The sequence below is a fragment of the Anolis sagrei genome, chromosome 4 (assembly GCF_037176765.1).
Source record: "Anolis sagrei isolate rAnoSag1 chromosome 4, rAnoSag1.mat, whole genome shotgun sequence".
NCBI classification, from domain to species: Eukaryota; Metazoa; Chordata; class Lepidosauria; order Squamata; family Dactyloidae; genus Anolis; species Anolis sagrei.
In genome coordinates this window covers 112,558,189-112,576,157 of record NC_090024.1, presented here as the reverse complement: position 1 = coordinate 112,576,157, position 17,969 = coordinate 112,558,189, and the positions used below count along the sequence as shown (strand labels likewise).

Sequence of the window (17,969 nt, the reverse complement as noted above, 5' to 3'; positions counted from 1 at the left end):
CAAAGCTATTCAGTAATTCATCTACTCAGTTAGGAAACTTACACTATTATGTCTCTTTCAAAGGTAAAACATTTTAAGATTCAAAGAGAACACTCAACCCAGTCTTCCTCATCCAATATTTTGCATCCCCTTTTTCTTCTTATCTTATCTCCTATCAGCATCCTTGGCAAGGCGATTATGAAACATACAGTCCCTATTTCTGAAGCGCACCAGATTGGGGAAGGTATCTACATAACCCAATGATTCCCAATTTTTGATCCTCCAGGTTTTTGACTTCAGCTTCCAGAAGCCCCAGACAATTTGACCAACTAACAACTCTGTGAGCTGAAGACCAGAAACACCTGTAGGATCAAAGGTTGTTAACCAGAGATGGATCCACTGCTACATACACCAGTGATGGGAAATATCTAACTCTCTCAAAGTTGTTGAAATGCAGACTTTTGCTTTCCCACCACAGGAATTACAGCCAAACAGCATATGGGGCAGATCACACATATTCCTATACAACCTCTGGAGAGAAAGACAGCAACTGTGACATTTCTGTCCACAGATCCAGTTAGCCAGATCCAAATGATAATTTTTAAAAAGAGTATAAGTAAAATAAGCCATGCTTCATCCTGACTGGTAAAGACAGTAGCCCTTAAGCATATATTATAGTCCCCTTACCCTTCCTCGCACTGGTGTATGTGCCAACAGTCAAAATATTTACATTATCGCTCCATACATCTTACAACCACAGTTCCCATATTAGGACAAAGTGCTTCTCTGTCAAGTAAAGCTGCTACTCAAAAACATATTAAGTACCTAGTATTCCTCCTTCTACTTAAGCTGTCCTGGAAAGATGTCTGCTCCTGAAACTTTTTCTTGGACCTCTGCTAATCCTTCGTTGTTGTTGTTTTACTTTTTTAAAATGGGTATTGACAGCTTTTATTTGAATGCTGTTAATGTGCATAATTTATTCGAGAAACAGAACCTGAAATGTCAGCTTTGTAAAAGAGAGAACATACAGACACAGAGGCCTGATAACAACCTGCATCCTGTTGTCTCAATAGAGTTTATGAATTCAAGAATCTGAATTCACAGGATACAATCCACATGCAAAAGGTTTGAAGCAATTCTGGTAGGCCATTCGGTGCTAATGAAGGTGGACAATTGAAACATTCACATCTACCTCCAACAGACAAGAGTTATTTCTCCCACCCTGGACATTCCAGATATATAAAGCCCATTTTCCTAGTTTTCAACAGACCTCACAACCTCTGAGGATGCCTACAATAGATGTGGGTGAAACGTTAGGAGGGAATGCTTCTAGAACATGGCCATACAACCCGAAAAACTTACAGTAATTCTGGAAAAATGTTATTATGGCTGTACAGTAAAAGTCAAAGGTGAGCAGTCTAAATCACATGATCAAAAGACCACAAATATTTTATTTATGCATTATTTCCTCCATGGCAGAACTCATTTTTGCCAGTCAGAAACTCCTGGATTGTTTTTAGTCTGCTTTCACTTGTGGGAAAGAAATTAGTGATGAGACTGGCCTCAGGCAATTCCCACAGTACAGGTATTAAACACTCCTTGTTTGTCTCAAACACACCAAAGGAGGAAACCTTCAACCCATTCTGGTTTTCCTCCATCCTGTTAGGAAATGCTACAAGACATAGTAGCTTGTCAGTGAAGTACATAGTAAACATAGCAAGCATTCAACAGAATCCACAATATGTACAACAAAAGGATGGGGATTGCTGGTTATGTGCCTCCTGTGTGTCTCCTAGAGAAGCTGACATTGTCTGCTTCTTTTAAAACCCAATTTCAGAAGGCCTTAATGATACTAGTCCTTGTGGAAGGATAGAAGGGAATGCTCTAGCTAGTCGGTATGTGAATTCTCTCCTCCAGAGCCAAGGACAGTTTCTATTTGGTTAAGTATCTGGCCATTAAAGCCATATGCCGCTTTGTGTTCCAGGAGATTGTAATAAATAATGTTAGTGAGAGACATCTGTGTTTAGTGCTATTTATCATATTGAATTAAGCCACTGTTATTCATAAAGCTGAAAACCCAGGTCACAGGATTAGTAAGCATATGCTACAACTAAGGAGATAACTCAGTCGGTAGCTGCTTAAATGAAACCACAAAAGTACAATTTTGGATTACAAATGTGAAGGCCCAGGGGAAAAAAAACCTACAAAACTTAAGGGGGGAAAGGAATAACTGAAATGTTTATTTAGTGAAGGCTCGACTAATTCATAATATGGAGATCTGTATGTAAGACCGTTTGCAGCAAGGATGGGCCTAAACCATCCCATTTCTGGCTTTTCTGGAACTCTGTGGAGCTGCAATTCATAATCTTGGCAACCAGAAGTAACAATATGTCACATTTCAGGTTATTCTGAGATTTAGGTATGGAGTTCTACAGCGCATTTATGTACAGCCTCACAACTTGTTTTAAACATTTTTTCCTGCAAGAAAATACTTTTTCAGATCCATTTTTGAAGGGGGTAGCATAACCTGTGGGTGATCTTAATGAAGATTCAAAGCAACCTATGGGCGTCACAATTCGCATCCCTATTCTACACAAATCAACGATAATTTCTATGCATCCATTGAATATACACAATACTCAAAGCCCAAGATGCATTTCTGCACCTTGTGACTGTGGTCTTCTTAATGAGAAGAGTATGGGTGTGCCTTTTGATTATGTTGGTGCAATATTATGGAGTTCAACATTTTCAACACCATATTAAGTTTTTAATCCACTTATACAGTCAACCTAACCTTTATTATTGTGATATCCAAATAATAAACTTCACACTGCTTATTATACAATTTTTGGTTTCTGTTTTCCTCCCCCCCCCCCCCTTCTCTTACTCACATGAAAAAATCAAGATACACAAGCAGGCCCATAGCCAGGATTTTGATTGGGGGGGGGGGGGTGAGTCTGAGTGAAAGTGGGTCTACCCTAGCAAACCTTTTGTATCGTTACCCCAAGTTACCCCAATATATATGAGATATATTGAGCATGGTGATCAGATGATGATATGAATAAACGTAACAGTTTAAATAATGTACCAGTAAAGCCTTTTCACAGACCATCAGGAGAATTTCGGGGGGGGGGGGGGCTTTGGGGGCTTCAGATACATTCTTGTACACAAGCGTAGGCAACACAGGGTGAAACAGTCTATGGCTCTTGGTTTGCTAAACAGCAAATTCACAATTTTGCTTGTACAAGGCCTTTATACTTTTAAATTTCAAAAATACATTGAATAATGCCAATGCAAACCAAGTTATGAATGAAGCACAGGATACGAAAATGAGTGGTGCATATATCAATGTCATGATTTGTCTGAAAACGAATCTGGAGTGGATGCGTCTTCCTATGGCTTCCAAGTTTCTGAACATCTCATCTCTCTAGTAACATTTCACTTTTCAGTATAATCTGCCCATAAGGCAAAAGAAAACAGATATATAATTGATAAATTGCAGCAGTGGTAGTGACAACGTGTTACACATTCAGGAAGGTATTTTATTCATGTTGCCAGGGATCTTGAACAAAATCCCAGGCAACCAAGAAAAAAAGAGTAAGAAGAGAAATAATACAGAGAAGCAAATACAGAGAAAACAATCATTCCATATGTTGTTGAAGACTTTCATGGCCGGAATCACTTGGTTGCTGTGAGTTTTGGTCATACAATCTGGAAAACTCACAGCAACCCAAACATTTTGTATATTGTAATATTTGTACTGCTTCCCTTTTTCCCCAGATCAGCTTTTATTCCAGAAGAATACCCTCGGAAACTGCCACTTTATTGTCTGTACAGCTGCCCTTATTTTATATTTCTGCAAAATTAACAACTCTTTGTATGACAGCTTGATTGCAAACATTCACACAATACTCTTTTTTATAGTTCTTTGCACTCAATATTTTAAAAATCTCAAAAAAGAGAAAGGAAATACACATTTGTATTATCTGTACTTTTGTAAGCTTCTTTTTAAAAATGGAAAAACATTGCCATTAACCACAGAGCAATAAAAAGAAACACAACATACACCAGTTGTTTTCTCAGAACTTCCCACCCTCGGGGAACTTTTTCCTCAGCTATTCATCTGCCAGCGTTGGGCATCTGCCATGATGAGCAACAGAATTGCTGTGCACTGCAAAGAATTCTGACAATGCACCCTCAGTTCATTCTGGGTTTTAAACCAGGCGTTCCTGGTGTAGCTGTGACCCTGTGGAAACAGGATCACTCCCCGGATTCTTCTGTGGCTGCACAATTTGCCTGTGGCTGGGCGAAACTGGCAACAGCAGACAAGTTGTTTTGGGGGTAAGAGCTTTAGAACAAAGTGCTTCCAACTCTTGTACCTCCCTACTTCAATGTTGCAAAAATAATGTAATTTGGTTTAACACATTATTTAACAAATAATTTTTAATACAGGTGCAAGTATAAACTTAAAACAGAAATATTGTAGTACTAATATTACTGGGAAAATGTATCTTGCTTTAGGAACCAACATCGAATGCCAACACTCACCATCTGAATGGGTTTCTTGTGCAAGTCTCTCTCCGTTACCAGTTTCTCTTGGTCAGTGACATAGAGGCCTTTTTGTGCCAGGGCTTGAATAACAGCATCATGGCCAAGGAGTGGTTTGGCAGCATCACTCTTCAAAATTAGACTCCCAGCACGACAGTAGAGTTCAGCAGATAGCAGCAAATGAACGACAGGAGGTTTAATATGTTCCTGGTCATATTGATCTGTATAAAATGGTTCTCGAAGCTCCTCTGGAACATTTTCTAGAAAGGGAAAAAGACAAACACCTTGAATATTTTTAAAGAGTCTAATTGTCAGAAAAAGGGCCTAGGCAGAATATATTAAAAGAATTGTAACACACAGGAACAGTGTTGCAATTATTACGACACAGAGGTGCAGTTTTCCAGATTCCATAATTTTAATGAAGGGGAACATTCAGCTTAGAAGAGCAGCTTTCACTCCTCATCTCGCAAAGCTTGACAAGGACTAACTTTGTACTAAGAGGGATGACAATGCTGTCTTTGATTTTGATCTGCACAGTAGCCCATAATTTGCAGCAAATGGGACCCTTCAAGTTGGTTTTCAGGCCAACCACTTTACACACAGCCCTAGACTGTCAACCTTTGCAGCCCGAAAGACAGTTGCATCTGTCAAGTAGGAAATGTAGGTACCGCTTATGCAGGGAGGCTAATTTAACTAATTTACGAGGCCATAAAAATCTCCAGCAAGCATGCAAAGAATGAGGAAGTACTTCATCAGTGTCACAAATGGACGGTGAAGGAACAGCTCCCCTGGTGGCCAGAATACCCTCATGAAAAAGCTGGAATGTTAAATAGCCACTGTGTCTATCTATTTATGTTGTGTGTCTATGGCACTGAATGTTTGCCATGTATATGTACATTGTAATCCGCCCTGCGGGGTGAGAAGGGCGGAATATAAATACTGTAAATAAATAAATAAATAGACTGGCTTTTTAGTAGGTTTGGTCGATGTGCAAATATGTATGCATATATGATATATGCCTTCAAGTCACCTGTTTTCTCAGGTAAGAAATACGCAGAAACGGTTTTGTCAGTTCCTTTCTCTGAAAATAGACTGCATCACCTGGTGCTCCCTTGTGGTCTCCCTGCTTAGTTTCCTAAATGTAAATATCACTAAAAGTAATCACCATCTAAATTAGGTTCACTTTGTAAAGGGATTACCATACACCAGCCACCCCACATCTGATGGACCAGTAGATATGTCATATTGCAATCATCATTATCACCAACTCTAGCCATCATGAGATTTGAGGATAGTTGTATTTTTGAGCCATCTGTAGGACCTTGGGTTGAGGAATATTGCCATACTGAGGGTTGATTTTTAAAAAGCAAGTGAGGTGCATTCCCACTACCCTCCAAAGACCAGACAGTCAGTCTCGACTAGTTCTTATTCAGATGTTCAATGTGTGTCTGGGCTGCACAGTTTCAGATCACAGCTTGAGTTTGGAAGATTATTCTACTATTTCCTACTCCCTGATCTTCAAAGCAGCTGTGAACTTTATACGCACACACACACACATATAATATGTGGGAGGACCAGATCACAGGCGTCCAAAATCTTTTCTTGATCCACTCTAGAGAACACAATTAAGCTCAGGAATTAACAGAAGAACTGTATGGTGTTGCATGATTTATGGGGGATATCTTTTGGCTTGTAAAATTTAGACATACTGTAAGAAGGAATCCCACTGGAGCATTGCAGCGCACCCAAGTACCTGGGAGTCACTCTGGACCGTGCTCTTACCTACAGGAAGCACTGTCTGAACATCAAGCAAAAAGTGGGTGCTAGAAACAATATCATATGAAAGCTGACTGGCACAACCCGGGGATCACAACCAGACACAGTGAAGACATCTGCCCTTGCGCTGTGCTACTCTGCTGCTGAGTACGCATGCCCAGTGTGGAACACATCTCACCACACTAAAACAGTGGATGTGGCTCTTAATGAGACATGCCGCATGATTACGGGTTGCCTGCACCCTACACCACTGGAGAAAATACACTGCTTAGCCGGTATTGCACCACCTGACATCCGCCGGGAAGTAGCAGCCAATAGTGAAAGGACCAAGGCAGAGACATCTCCAGCTCATCCCCTGTTTGGGTATCAGCCAGTACATCAACGACTTAAATCTAGAAATAGTTTTCTAAGATCTACAGAGACACTCGCCGGAACACCTCAGCAAGCGAGAGTCCAAAAGTGGCAGGCTCAAACCCAGAACCTCAACCAATGGCTGATACCAAATGAGAGACTCCCCGCTGGGCACACAGAGGACTGGGTGACTTGGAAGGCGCTGAACAGACTGCGCTCTGGCACCACGAGATGCAGAGCAAACCTTCGGAGAATCCTCAACATGTGGGTGTGGAGAAGAGCAAACCACTGACCACTTGCTGCAATGCAACCTGAGCCCTGACACATGCACAATGGAGGACCTTCTTGCAGCAACACCAGAAGCACTCCAAGTGGCCAGATACTGGTCAAAGGACATTTAATCAACTACCAAACTCACAATTTTCGTATTTTGTCTGTTTTTTTTTTTGCTTTGTTCTGTTAGAAATGTAATATAATCGACTGGTTGCACTGACACGATAAATAAATAAATAAATAAATAAATAAATACTGTAAGAGAATGCTATCATTTTTATCACTGTGGAAATTTTGGATTTTTAATGCATTTTCCTTACAAAATATGTATAGCAATTATAAAATGTGAAAACATCCCAGACAGTATCTGTTTATTATTAACAACAGGGAACCGATTAGATGGGATCAGGCTACCTACTTCTGGGTAAAATCATTTAGGCAACATTAGATTTTGCAATAAATTGATGGGTGACTCTTGGTCACTTGGGTAGGGCTATTTTGTCTTTCAATGCTTAGATCAGAAGGTTACCTTCTCCCACTTAAGACCTCCTGCAGGCCACACCAGCCCCCAAAATAGATCCAGAATTATATGGAAATCCATGTCCCCAAAACCCTTTAAAGAAAACGGACAAGACATATACATGATGCACTTTCTGTCAAGTAATTGGCACAAGTTTGCACAGCTGACAAGGTAGAAAGTCAGGGACAGTAACCCTTTCAGTGCTTGGAAAAACACACACACACACACATTTGAACAACAGAAATATCTTCGTCAGCATGACCACTGCCTGAAGGATAGTACTTCCAAGCTCTGTCCCTACAAAAGCAAGCCCAGAACATGACATTACTTTAAAATGAACATTAGCCAGACTAGTAGTATATTATGAGCATAATTAAGGGTGGAAAGACAGTAGTGAGTACTCAACCACAAGCAACAGTGAAACCTTAGCAACAGGAAAGATCAACAAAGAGTATTTTCTTCTTTTATTCAATACAGTGGTAGGCAACTTGAAGCTGTCCAGATGTTTTGGTCTATCCTCACCAGTGCCAGATAATATGGCCAATTGTCAGCTCTGCAGCAAAAATGTCAGTATAGCAGAAGCTACATCCCTGACCTAATGTATCTGTGCCAATACCTAAAGGAGTACATAAAAGGACTGTGGAATATGTCCTATGCAAACTGCTAAACTTCTTGCAAATCTTAAAAATATAGGAGGAAATACACCCAAACCTAGACGCCATAAAACTTGGTAATTATAAATACAACTAACAAAAGATTTTATTTTCCACACTAAAGGGAAAATGTCAAAATAATTAAAAACCTGTTCCCTACTCAAAATATAGTTTTCTCTATCAATGGTACTATGTCTTATACTGGCTGGAGTTGCTGTAATCAAACAGATCCAAAATGTACCAGGTGGAAAGATGTTGCACAGAAGTACAACATTGTTAGGTGAGTTAGAGAATACATGATAAGAAATGTTATGGTGGATTAGTTGTACATGTAGTTCTTTGGGGATACTACCAAAGAACACAGAAAAATTCTCAAGATGTTTGTACAGATGAGTGGTTCTCAACCTGTGGGTCCCCAGATGTTTTGGTCTACAACTCCCAGAAATCCTAACAACTGGTAAACTGGCTGGGATTTGCTATGGACTGTGGCGCAGCTGGCTGGGAATCAGCTGCATTAAGATCACTACTGACCGAAAGGTCATGAGTTCAAAGCCAGCCCGGGTCTGAGTGAGCTTCTGACCAATTTGTGTAGCTTGTTGTCGGCCTTTGCAGCCTGAAAGACAGTTGCATCTGTCAAGTAGGAAATTTAGGTATCACTTATGTGGGGAGGCTAATTTAACTAATTTACGAGGCCATAAAAATCTCCAGCAAGCATGCAAAGAATGAGGAAGTACTTCATCAGTGTCACAAATGGATGGTGAAGCGACAGCTCCCCTGGTGGTCAGACTACCCTCATGAAAAAAACTGGATTGTTAATAACCACTGAGTGTCTGTCTATATATGTTGTGTGTCTATGGCATTGAATGTTTGCCATGTATATGTACATTTTAATCCGCCCTGAGTCCCCTGTGGGGTGAGGAGGGCGGAATAAAAATACTGTAAATAAATAATAAATATAATAAAACTGTGCTGGTACGTCTGAACCAGGAGCTCCAACTTTATTTTCTTTCTGTTATCTGTTTGCAGTCATAGGGCAGGCCTCCTGTCCATCATAAGTAAGCTTTGGTTCTGCCCCTTGTTCAGGACTCTGGGAGGGAAAGGAACCATTTTTTGGTCAGTTTCTCATAAGGAAAATAAACTATAGGACACAGACCAGCTCATCCCGTAGAAAAGCTTCTTTTCTCCAGAACATCCAGGAAAACAGAAACAGAAATTCCAGGGAAAAGATCCCAAGGCTCTGGCTGAGAGCTCACAGCCTCTCAGCCTCAAAGCAATCAGAGGAAAAACAACCCTGAGGTTTTCAAAGAATTCTCTGTGGGAGGGCAACACTACAGATCAACGGAACTCCATCTGAAATATCTACAAGCCTCAGCTGGTAGGTCTACTCGATACCCAGATGCATTTGGAATCCGTAGTAGTAGGACCCACACCGATGAGGAATACATAGCAAACAGCCTGGGAGAGGTTAAATAGGGTTTTTTTTTCCTACAGAGAAAGTACAGTTAATTAAAGTCAGGTACCAGTCCATTGAGGACTAGACTAAGAAAGCCTTGAAGTGTTGTTTGAACCATTGAAGATCTGTTGTGTGTTCCATAATAAAGACTTTGTTGTATCATTAAACACTCTAAATACCATTACTTCAGAAAAATCCCTGGAAACCTCTCTTTGAGGCACCTTGGCTTCCTGTTGGGCTTAAAGTTTACGTCCTATAGAAAAGACAGCTGTTACAGGCCCAGCGTGCGACAGAACAAAAACAATTTGCTGGAATAACCATTCTCAAATTTGGGTCCAGCCTGTGGATGCAGGCAATTAAGCTAAGGAAGAGAGAGGAGGTAAGGATGCAGTGAAAGTCTTCATCAAGGTCTTGTCAATTGCTGGAATCCAAGACCAGTGACCGAGATGACAGGGAGGCAAGAGAAAGTTCTGCTTCCCTAACTGTAAAGCCAGGTTCACCTTGAAACCAAAAAGACAATTGCAAGAGCAGACTTCTTTTAAAGACACTGCCCTGTGGGAAATTGAACTGCCTTTGCAGTCTCGTTCTGCTCACTTTGTTCACATGTTCTAAAGAAATCTACCACTGCTTCTTTTAAATTTATAGGGTTTTTTTTTTGTTTGCAGAGGAAAACACATACTATCACTTAAGAGTAAAAAACGTGTCCCTGCATATTATTTATGGCTTGTCTGCGGGGGTGAAAAGTCCTGCATGACACCATTTAAAATAGGAGGTTACACAAAATCTTATTTTCCACTTGGTTGCCTCTTTCCATGAACAGATGGGCACAAGCTGAGAGTAAAAGAAGAATGGCCATCATTTGCACTAAGTGGCCTCCACCTATAAAGTCACTGAAGAAAAATTGGTACACTTTACAAATTTAGGTATGCCAAGAACAATCTTCACCCTCAGAAAGCAGATTCAGGTCACTTCTTTATATCCTACTAGCCGTGCCCTGCCATGCGTTGCTGTGGCCCACATGGGGGTTGTGTGTGGGAGGTTTGACCCAATTCTATCATTGGTGGGGTTCAGAATGCTCTGTGATTGTTGGTGAACTATAAATCCCAGCAACTACAACTCCCGAATGTCAAGATTGTATTTTCCCCAAACTCCACCAGTGTTCACATTTAGGCATATTGAGAATTCGTGTAGAGTTTGGTCCAGACCCATCATTGTTTGAGTCCACAGTGATCTCTGGATGTAGGTGAACTACAGCTCCAAAACCAAAGGACACTGCCCACCAAACCTTTCCAGTATTTTCTGTTGGTCATGGGAGAACTGTGTGCCAAGTTTGGTTCAATTCCATCGTTGGTGGGGTTCAGAATGCTCTTTGATTGTAGGTGAACTATAAATCCCAGCAACTACAACTCCCAAATGACAAAATCAATGTTTTTTGAGTGAAGGACATACATTGGGTTGTTAGGTGTCTAGTGTCCAAATTTGGTGACAATTCGTCTAGTGGTTTTTGAGTTCTGTTAATCCCACAAATGAACATTACATTTTTATTTATATAGATTTCCCTCAAAATAAGCCCTAACATGATTTTTTAAGAAGCCTTGTAAAATAAGCCCTATCCCAAAAATAAGCCCCAGTTTATATCATCAGCCAGATGGATGCATTTACTGGTAGTACATCTATTGCAACATACGACAGATGCATTGAATTTCAAAATAGTAATATTACTATATAATTAAATATAAATAAATATTATTGATATAATATTATGACGATGTTCCAGAAGAAGCTGACATGATTGTATTTGAATAAATGTAGATTTTGGCATGAATACATTAATGTAGATTGTTGTATGTGAATAAATGTAGATTTTTGTACATAAAAAAATATATCCCCTGAAACCCTAATGAGAAAGTAAGCCACGATGATAGGGAGTTGGAAAATCTGACTACATCTGAAGGGGCATAGCTTCACCATCCCTGCTTCATGCAGTATATCAATCCTGACTGCCTATACATTAGAGTTCTTTTTCTGAAAGAAAAAAAATCAGTAATGAACAATACCCCAAGGTAAGTTATGCAGGACTAAGTGCTTTCTTTCATAATATATGTATTTATGCGGGGAGTCATTTCACTGCCATAAAACACATCAGAATACCACCTGTGGTAGTGAAAAAATGTGTCAAGGAATTTGTTTTGTTCTGTGCCATGAAGATTTTTTATTATTATTATTATTATTATTACTATTATTATTATTATTATTTGTAGAAACACATATCCCTTGATATACAGTACTATGAAGAAGTATTCACCTTCCATGGACTTGTCTGCATTTTGTTAGGTAACATCCTATAACTGAAATGGATTGACTTTGCATTGTTATTACTTGACATAAACAGGATATTCAATATTGTGGAGATGCAAAATATGTTTATTATGGCACAAAAGGTAAGCAAACAGAACAAAGAGGGCTTGTGATTTGCATAAGTATTCATTCTTTTTATGTGACATGCCCAAATAAGTTCTGGTGCAACACAGATGAAAATGAGGAAATGATTATTACTTTTAATGTTGCTATATTCTATTCAACAAACCTCGGGAGAAACCAGCAGCTTCTCTCATGTGAAAAGAAATCTGTTTATTCCTTGTCTTCCCTATTTATTTTGATCAATCTCATTGCATGCTTTTTCTTTTATAGTACTAGTCATGGCTTATAACAAAACTTGATTGATGGATGAAGGGAGACATCCTGTTTACAACGTCAATGCCATGTGATATCAGATTTCTTTATTAACATTCTGGCTTTCTCCCAGTATGGGATCAAAACAGAAATATACTTGTTTCCTGAAGATGCCGGAGTGTTGGGAGAACACATTAAAAATAACAGCAGAATGAAGATAAAAGAGCTATCAAAACAAACCCAGGACAAACCTGTGAGGAAACCCCAATCATGATTAGTTTATTTTAACTATCCTATGAATTTTTAAAGGAAAACTATTAAATTTCGTTTTGCAACATGTAAAGAGTATTATCAACTGCAACTCTGTCTAGGGCTGTGGTTCTCAACCAGTGGGTCCCTAGGCGTTTTGGCCTACAACTCCCAGAAATCCCAGCTAGTTTATCAACTGTTAGGATTTCTGGGAGTTGGAGGCCAAAACATCTGGGGACCCAAAGGTTGAGAACCACTGGTCTAGGAAGTTTCAGTTCATGGATTTAGCTGTCAACAGGGATCCACTAAACCTCAGGGACCAGATAAGGAGGACATTCATCACAGAAGTGGACAAGAGACCAATGCTAATTCTGAAGGAGGTGCACAGGACAATTCTCACCCAAACGCTCTGCCATGTTTGACTATAAGGAAGACTAGTGAGAAAATAGACACTGTAGTTGGCTAAAAGAAATGAAGGAGAGATAGTGTACATGGGGGAAAAGGTCTCTGGAATGCAAGGGACATGGGTTTGGTGCAAATGGTTACTTTCCAACAGGTAAAAGGCCCTAAACATACAGCCAACAACAGGGGCGGCTCAACTCATTACGCAAAGTAAGCATTTGCAGTATAGTTGATTTTGCCCAGGGGCACTCTTGGGGGAAAATAGACCTTGACATATGTGAGTTGTAGTTACTGGGATGTATAGTTCACCTACAATCAAAGAGCATTCTGAACTCCACCAATGATGGAATTGAACCAAATATGGCACACAGAACTCCCACGACGAACAGAAAATATATATCAGTGATTGGTTGGGGGGGGGGGGGCAAAATACTGTTTGCTTACCGTTGAAAATTACCTAGGGCTGCCTCTGCCAACACAACACTGGGGGGCGGGGGTGATTGAAAACACACACACACACACACACACACAAAGAATGAATATATTAGAAGCGGCCAGAAGTCTGTTTATGATTTTGAAAAACATGGGTGACCCTTAATGTTAAATTGTGTACACACACACACATCAGTAGCCTATTTAGAAGATGGAACCATTGTTCCTGGAGACTTTTAGGGGAAAATGGCAGTCAAGAGGGTCTATAGAGGCTGAGGACTGAAAACCAATCTTGTAGGGGACAACATGAATAACACCATATCCTACAAACAAACAAACAAAAAAACAAAACACAAAACAAAAAACAAAAAACAAAACAAAAAACCCTCTGGTCACATAACTTTTTTGGAAAATGGAAATCTTCATGACTTTTTTTTGGAGATTTTAGGATCTTTGGAAAGGAATGACCTTGTTAGAAGTCACAACCTTTTGAAAGGTTGTATATGCACATATATGCAAAAGTGTTCCTTTTTAGTTGCCCAAAAACATCTACTCACCCTTAAAATATATTTGCCCTTAAAGCTTGCTCTCAAGACACAAAATAAGTAGACTTCTTTACAAGTAACATAATTGGTTTATTCACAAACTTCATGTATTCATACAGGTACTTTGCTTATCAATCCAGTTACAAATAGATTTGAAGTAGTTTCTCTGTGTAGATAACACAGGGCATCTTTCTTAGAATCAATAGTCCAAAGTATCTTTCTTTTCTGTGAGTCTAATAGACGCTCTGTCTTGTCTATAAGCATATAGTTCTGGCATTAAAGTTTAAAGCATACTTCTGTTCCTACTGTAATCTACAGACATCTGAAATCAAAAATGGAGTGACTCCTGAACATGCCCAGTTTTGATCACATAGTCTGCAGCCCCTCCCACAACAAAGAAGTTAAAGAAAACTGCAAACCAATACACGCATATACAATAGAGTAGCAATTATATACATAACAAATAACTAGTGGAGGCTTGAGAAGATTGCTAATTCCAACAAATTTGGAAGTTAGGTGGGATACAAATTAACAAAGCCATCAACAACAACAGAGCAGCGCAGCCCTGCAACCACAGTTTGCCCATATCGTCTCCATACTTTTCTGAGATTTTCTGAAGAAACTTCTGTAATTTACTTCTGTAAATCTAATATCCAATGTTATTTCTATCTTGACAAATGAAAAGTCATTTTATGCTGCAGAGGTCTTTCTTCAATGCCTGCTGAATCCAAGGATTTAAAGAAAATTATGGGATTTTAAACACATTACCTTATTTATACAGACAGGTTTGAAACTAGGAAATGCTGTCTAAGTTTTCTCTTTTGCAGAATACATTCTAAATGTAATCCCACTTTGGTAGATTAACTTGCTACAATTCAAGGATTTGACTGGGAAGGGGTATTAATGAGCTAAAGTCACTATTAACCTTATTTAAAAAAATAGATATCAAATCAATTAGTGGAATCCTACAGTAGCTTGCTCTTACTAAATACTATAAAAGTAAAATACAGAATATGTGCCAACATAAAAGACAAATGCCAAAAATGAAATAACACATTGCCTAAAAATTGCACTAACATATGGAAATGAGGTCTATTTTCAGTCTTAAAAAGTAACAACGGGAAGCTCATTCATATGGAAAATTATTTTGTCAAAATTTAATATCCCTGAACTATTTAGGTTGAAATAAAGATAACTCTCATAAGCTCAAACAATGGATTTTAAATCTTCTAAACATCGAACCCAAATAATCCATGTATTTAAAGAATTCATTCATGGATTTGGAACCATGAATATAAAAGTGGTAGCAAGTTTTGTCGAAGGCTTTCGTGGCTGGAATCACTGGGTTGTTGTAGGTGTTTTTGGGCTATATGGCCATGTTCTAAAGGCATTCTCTCCTGACGTTTTGCCTGCATCTATGGCAAGCATCCTAAGAGATAGTGGGGTCCTCACTATGACGCTATGATTCTAGAGGTCTACCTATCTACAAAAAGGAGCTAAATAAATCTCAGAATTTTATGGAATGACGCTATGACAGCTAATATGGCATGACACAGACACACACTTCTTGAATATCTGAACCTGGATCTCCCAAATCTCATCCCTTTAAATAGAATACCACAGCAACTCTCACACTGGTTTGGTACAGCTTTGAAGTCATGCATGACTGAACCCTCCTAGCGCCAAACTGGACTCATGTAGTCCTAGGCAGGGTGGCAAATTCATCTTCACAAGTCTAGTGAATAGAACTGTAGACTTCTGGTACCTGATCCACACACTCTATGAAGAAGTGCTTGCATAAGTTTCTCCTGAACCTCCAGCCTCTCAATTCCTTTGAGACGACCTCCAAATCCTAGTAGATGTGGAGAGATCACTTAAAGACTTATGAAATGATCATAGCCACCCTCTCTCTTTCCAGCATGCCTTTTTCTTCTTCTAATGTCTTTAGCTTTTCAATATCTTTAGCTTTTCATTGTGAGAAAAATGCTTCAGCTCTTTGATCATTTTAGTGTTCCTTTCTGCTAGCTCTGTCAGATTGACACTATTACCTTTCAGCTGAAAAGCACTTGAAAAGGATTTTGTGATTTGGGATTAAGAAAGAAATAATCTGATGTTCCAGTGGACAGGTCTCAAATAACTCTTTGAAACTCCTGATTCATAATGCTATGGGTATTTTATACTTAAATGTTTGACTCATCCGTTCTTTCACAGGAACACTGATTGTGCATTGTAGATACTGTATTAGTAAAACTTTTAAAACAATTCCACACTGATGAACTAGAAGAGCGAAGGTCTCACTTCCATCTATATAAATAAAAATGTAATTATCGTTTGTGGGATTAACAGAACTCAAAAAACACTGGACAAATTGACATCAAATTTGGCAGTAAAACACATTTCAATCTGCTCTACGTCTTTCAAACAAAAAAAACTTGTAAAAAATGAAGGGGAAATCACTTAAAACACCCCAAAAAGAAAAATGCCTTACAGAGCATGCGCAAAAGCCCCTCTCCCCATTGCGCGAGAAGAATGAAGCACCAACCATTGTGAGGGAACAGAAGCCTCACTACGGAGTCCCTTTCCATGCAGGAAGGCAGAGTGCTTTTTCTTTTGGGGAGGGGAGGGATTGAGGAAAGGAAAGAGGGAAGGAAGGAGAAGGCCTGGCCCAACGGAGGGGTGGGGGCTTGGCGAGGCAAGCCCCGGCAGCGGCTGGAGCCACCGCAGCAGCTCCATGAGGCCCATGTGGCTACCAGGCAACTCTTCCCCCAAGACCAGAGGATTGCAAGGCAAGCCTGACTGCAGGAGCGGCTGCACCCCCCCCCCCCTTTGGGTGAAGGGAGGATGTGAACCATGGGAAGGCCAGCAACTGTCCCACTTAGGCACCACATCCCCCCTTTCACCGTCCCCCCCCCCTCAAAAAACCCTTTAAAAACCCTTACAAACTGTCCCAGAGGAAAGAGGGGAAAGAAAGGGAAAGGAGAGAAGAAAGGAAGAAAAGGATTTGAGAAGAGAAGATTATGAATGGAAGGAAGGGAAAGAAGGCAGGGATGAGAGAGGAAAGGAAGGAAGGAAGGAAGGAAGGAAGGAAGGAAGGAAGGAAGGAAGGGAGAAACTGGTGAAGGGAAGAGAAGAATATAGAATCAGAAAGTCTTAGAGTTGGGAGACATCCGGTGGGCCGTCCAGGCCAACCCCATTCTGTGAAGAAGCAGGAAAATCACATTCAAAGCACCCCCAACAGATGGCCACCCAGCCTCTGTTTCAAAGAGGCTTTTTTGAGTGTTTTGGCCAGCATGAATGTAACTGAAAAGCCTTACAGCTTCAGTGGCTGCTTCTCATTACTTTATTTTCCATACCACCTTGCAGCTTAACAGCCTGGCTTCTACTAGCCAGCAGGAAACCTTTGGTGGGAAGAGTTCCCTAGCCCAGATTGCTTCGTGTCTGCAATTCCTCTGTTTTCTGAGAGCCACAGCAATGCGTGGCCGGGTACAGCTAGTTTCACAATAAACTAACAACCTCTAACTAACTTCTGTAAATGAATGTTCTGCTGGTTTCTCTTCTCCCCTCCCCCCACCCAAAAAAGTCTGACTGTAAAGATGAGGAGTTTTAACTAGCAATCTCTGTGTGCTAACTTGCCCTAAGTATAGTGTAGGTTTAAGATTATCAAGTCAAGTGAGCAGGAGGGAGGGAACATCAGGAAGTAATTTGTGTTCCATTTTCAGAAAGCACTGGCCACAAAGAATCTGAACTCTTGATTATAGGAGCATGGCCTATCTTATGCCTGCCTAAAGATGCTTTAAAGACAAGTAAAAAAAAAATCATTGCAACTGGGATGGCCATAGGCTCTCATGTCACTGGTAATGATAAATCTATTCTGTGTTTTTTTCCAGACAGGAAATGAGGTATTTTGGAGATAGCACCTTGGAAAGCTCCTTTAGCATCTGAAATTCAACCTATTAGACTTTGCACACACCTGACACAGATGCCACAAAGGCCATAAATAGCTACTGTGGTGTCCTGTACTGCACAATAAGGGCAAAAGATGGGCTGCTTTGCTGCTTATTTCTCAAGACATGTGTGGTTGCTTATGGAATTTTATATTCAGATGAGTCCAACCT

At 39.9% G+C, this 17,969-nt stretch overlaps 1 protein-coding gene across 4 annotated transcripts in view; it reads right to left on the bottom strand.

Annotated features, from left to right (window-relative positions):
• CAMSAP2 (calmodulin regulated spectrin associated protein family member 2) overlaps positions 1-17,969 on the bottom strand; it is a 137,013-nt gene that overhangs the window by 103,616 nt on the left and 15,428 nt on the right. For all 4 annotated transcript variants that reach the window (XM_067467569.1, XM_067467571.1, XM_067467570.1 and 1 more), the window contains exon 2: positions 4,528-4,787. In XM_067467569.1, coding sequence (XP_067323670.1) covers positions 4,528-4,787 — 260 coding nt within the window. The remainder of the gene's footprint in view (positions 1-4,527; positions 4,788-17,969) is intronic.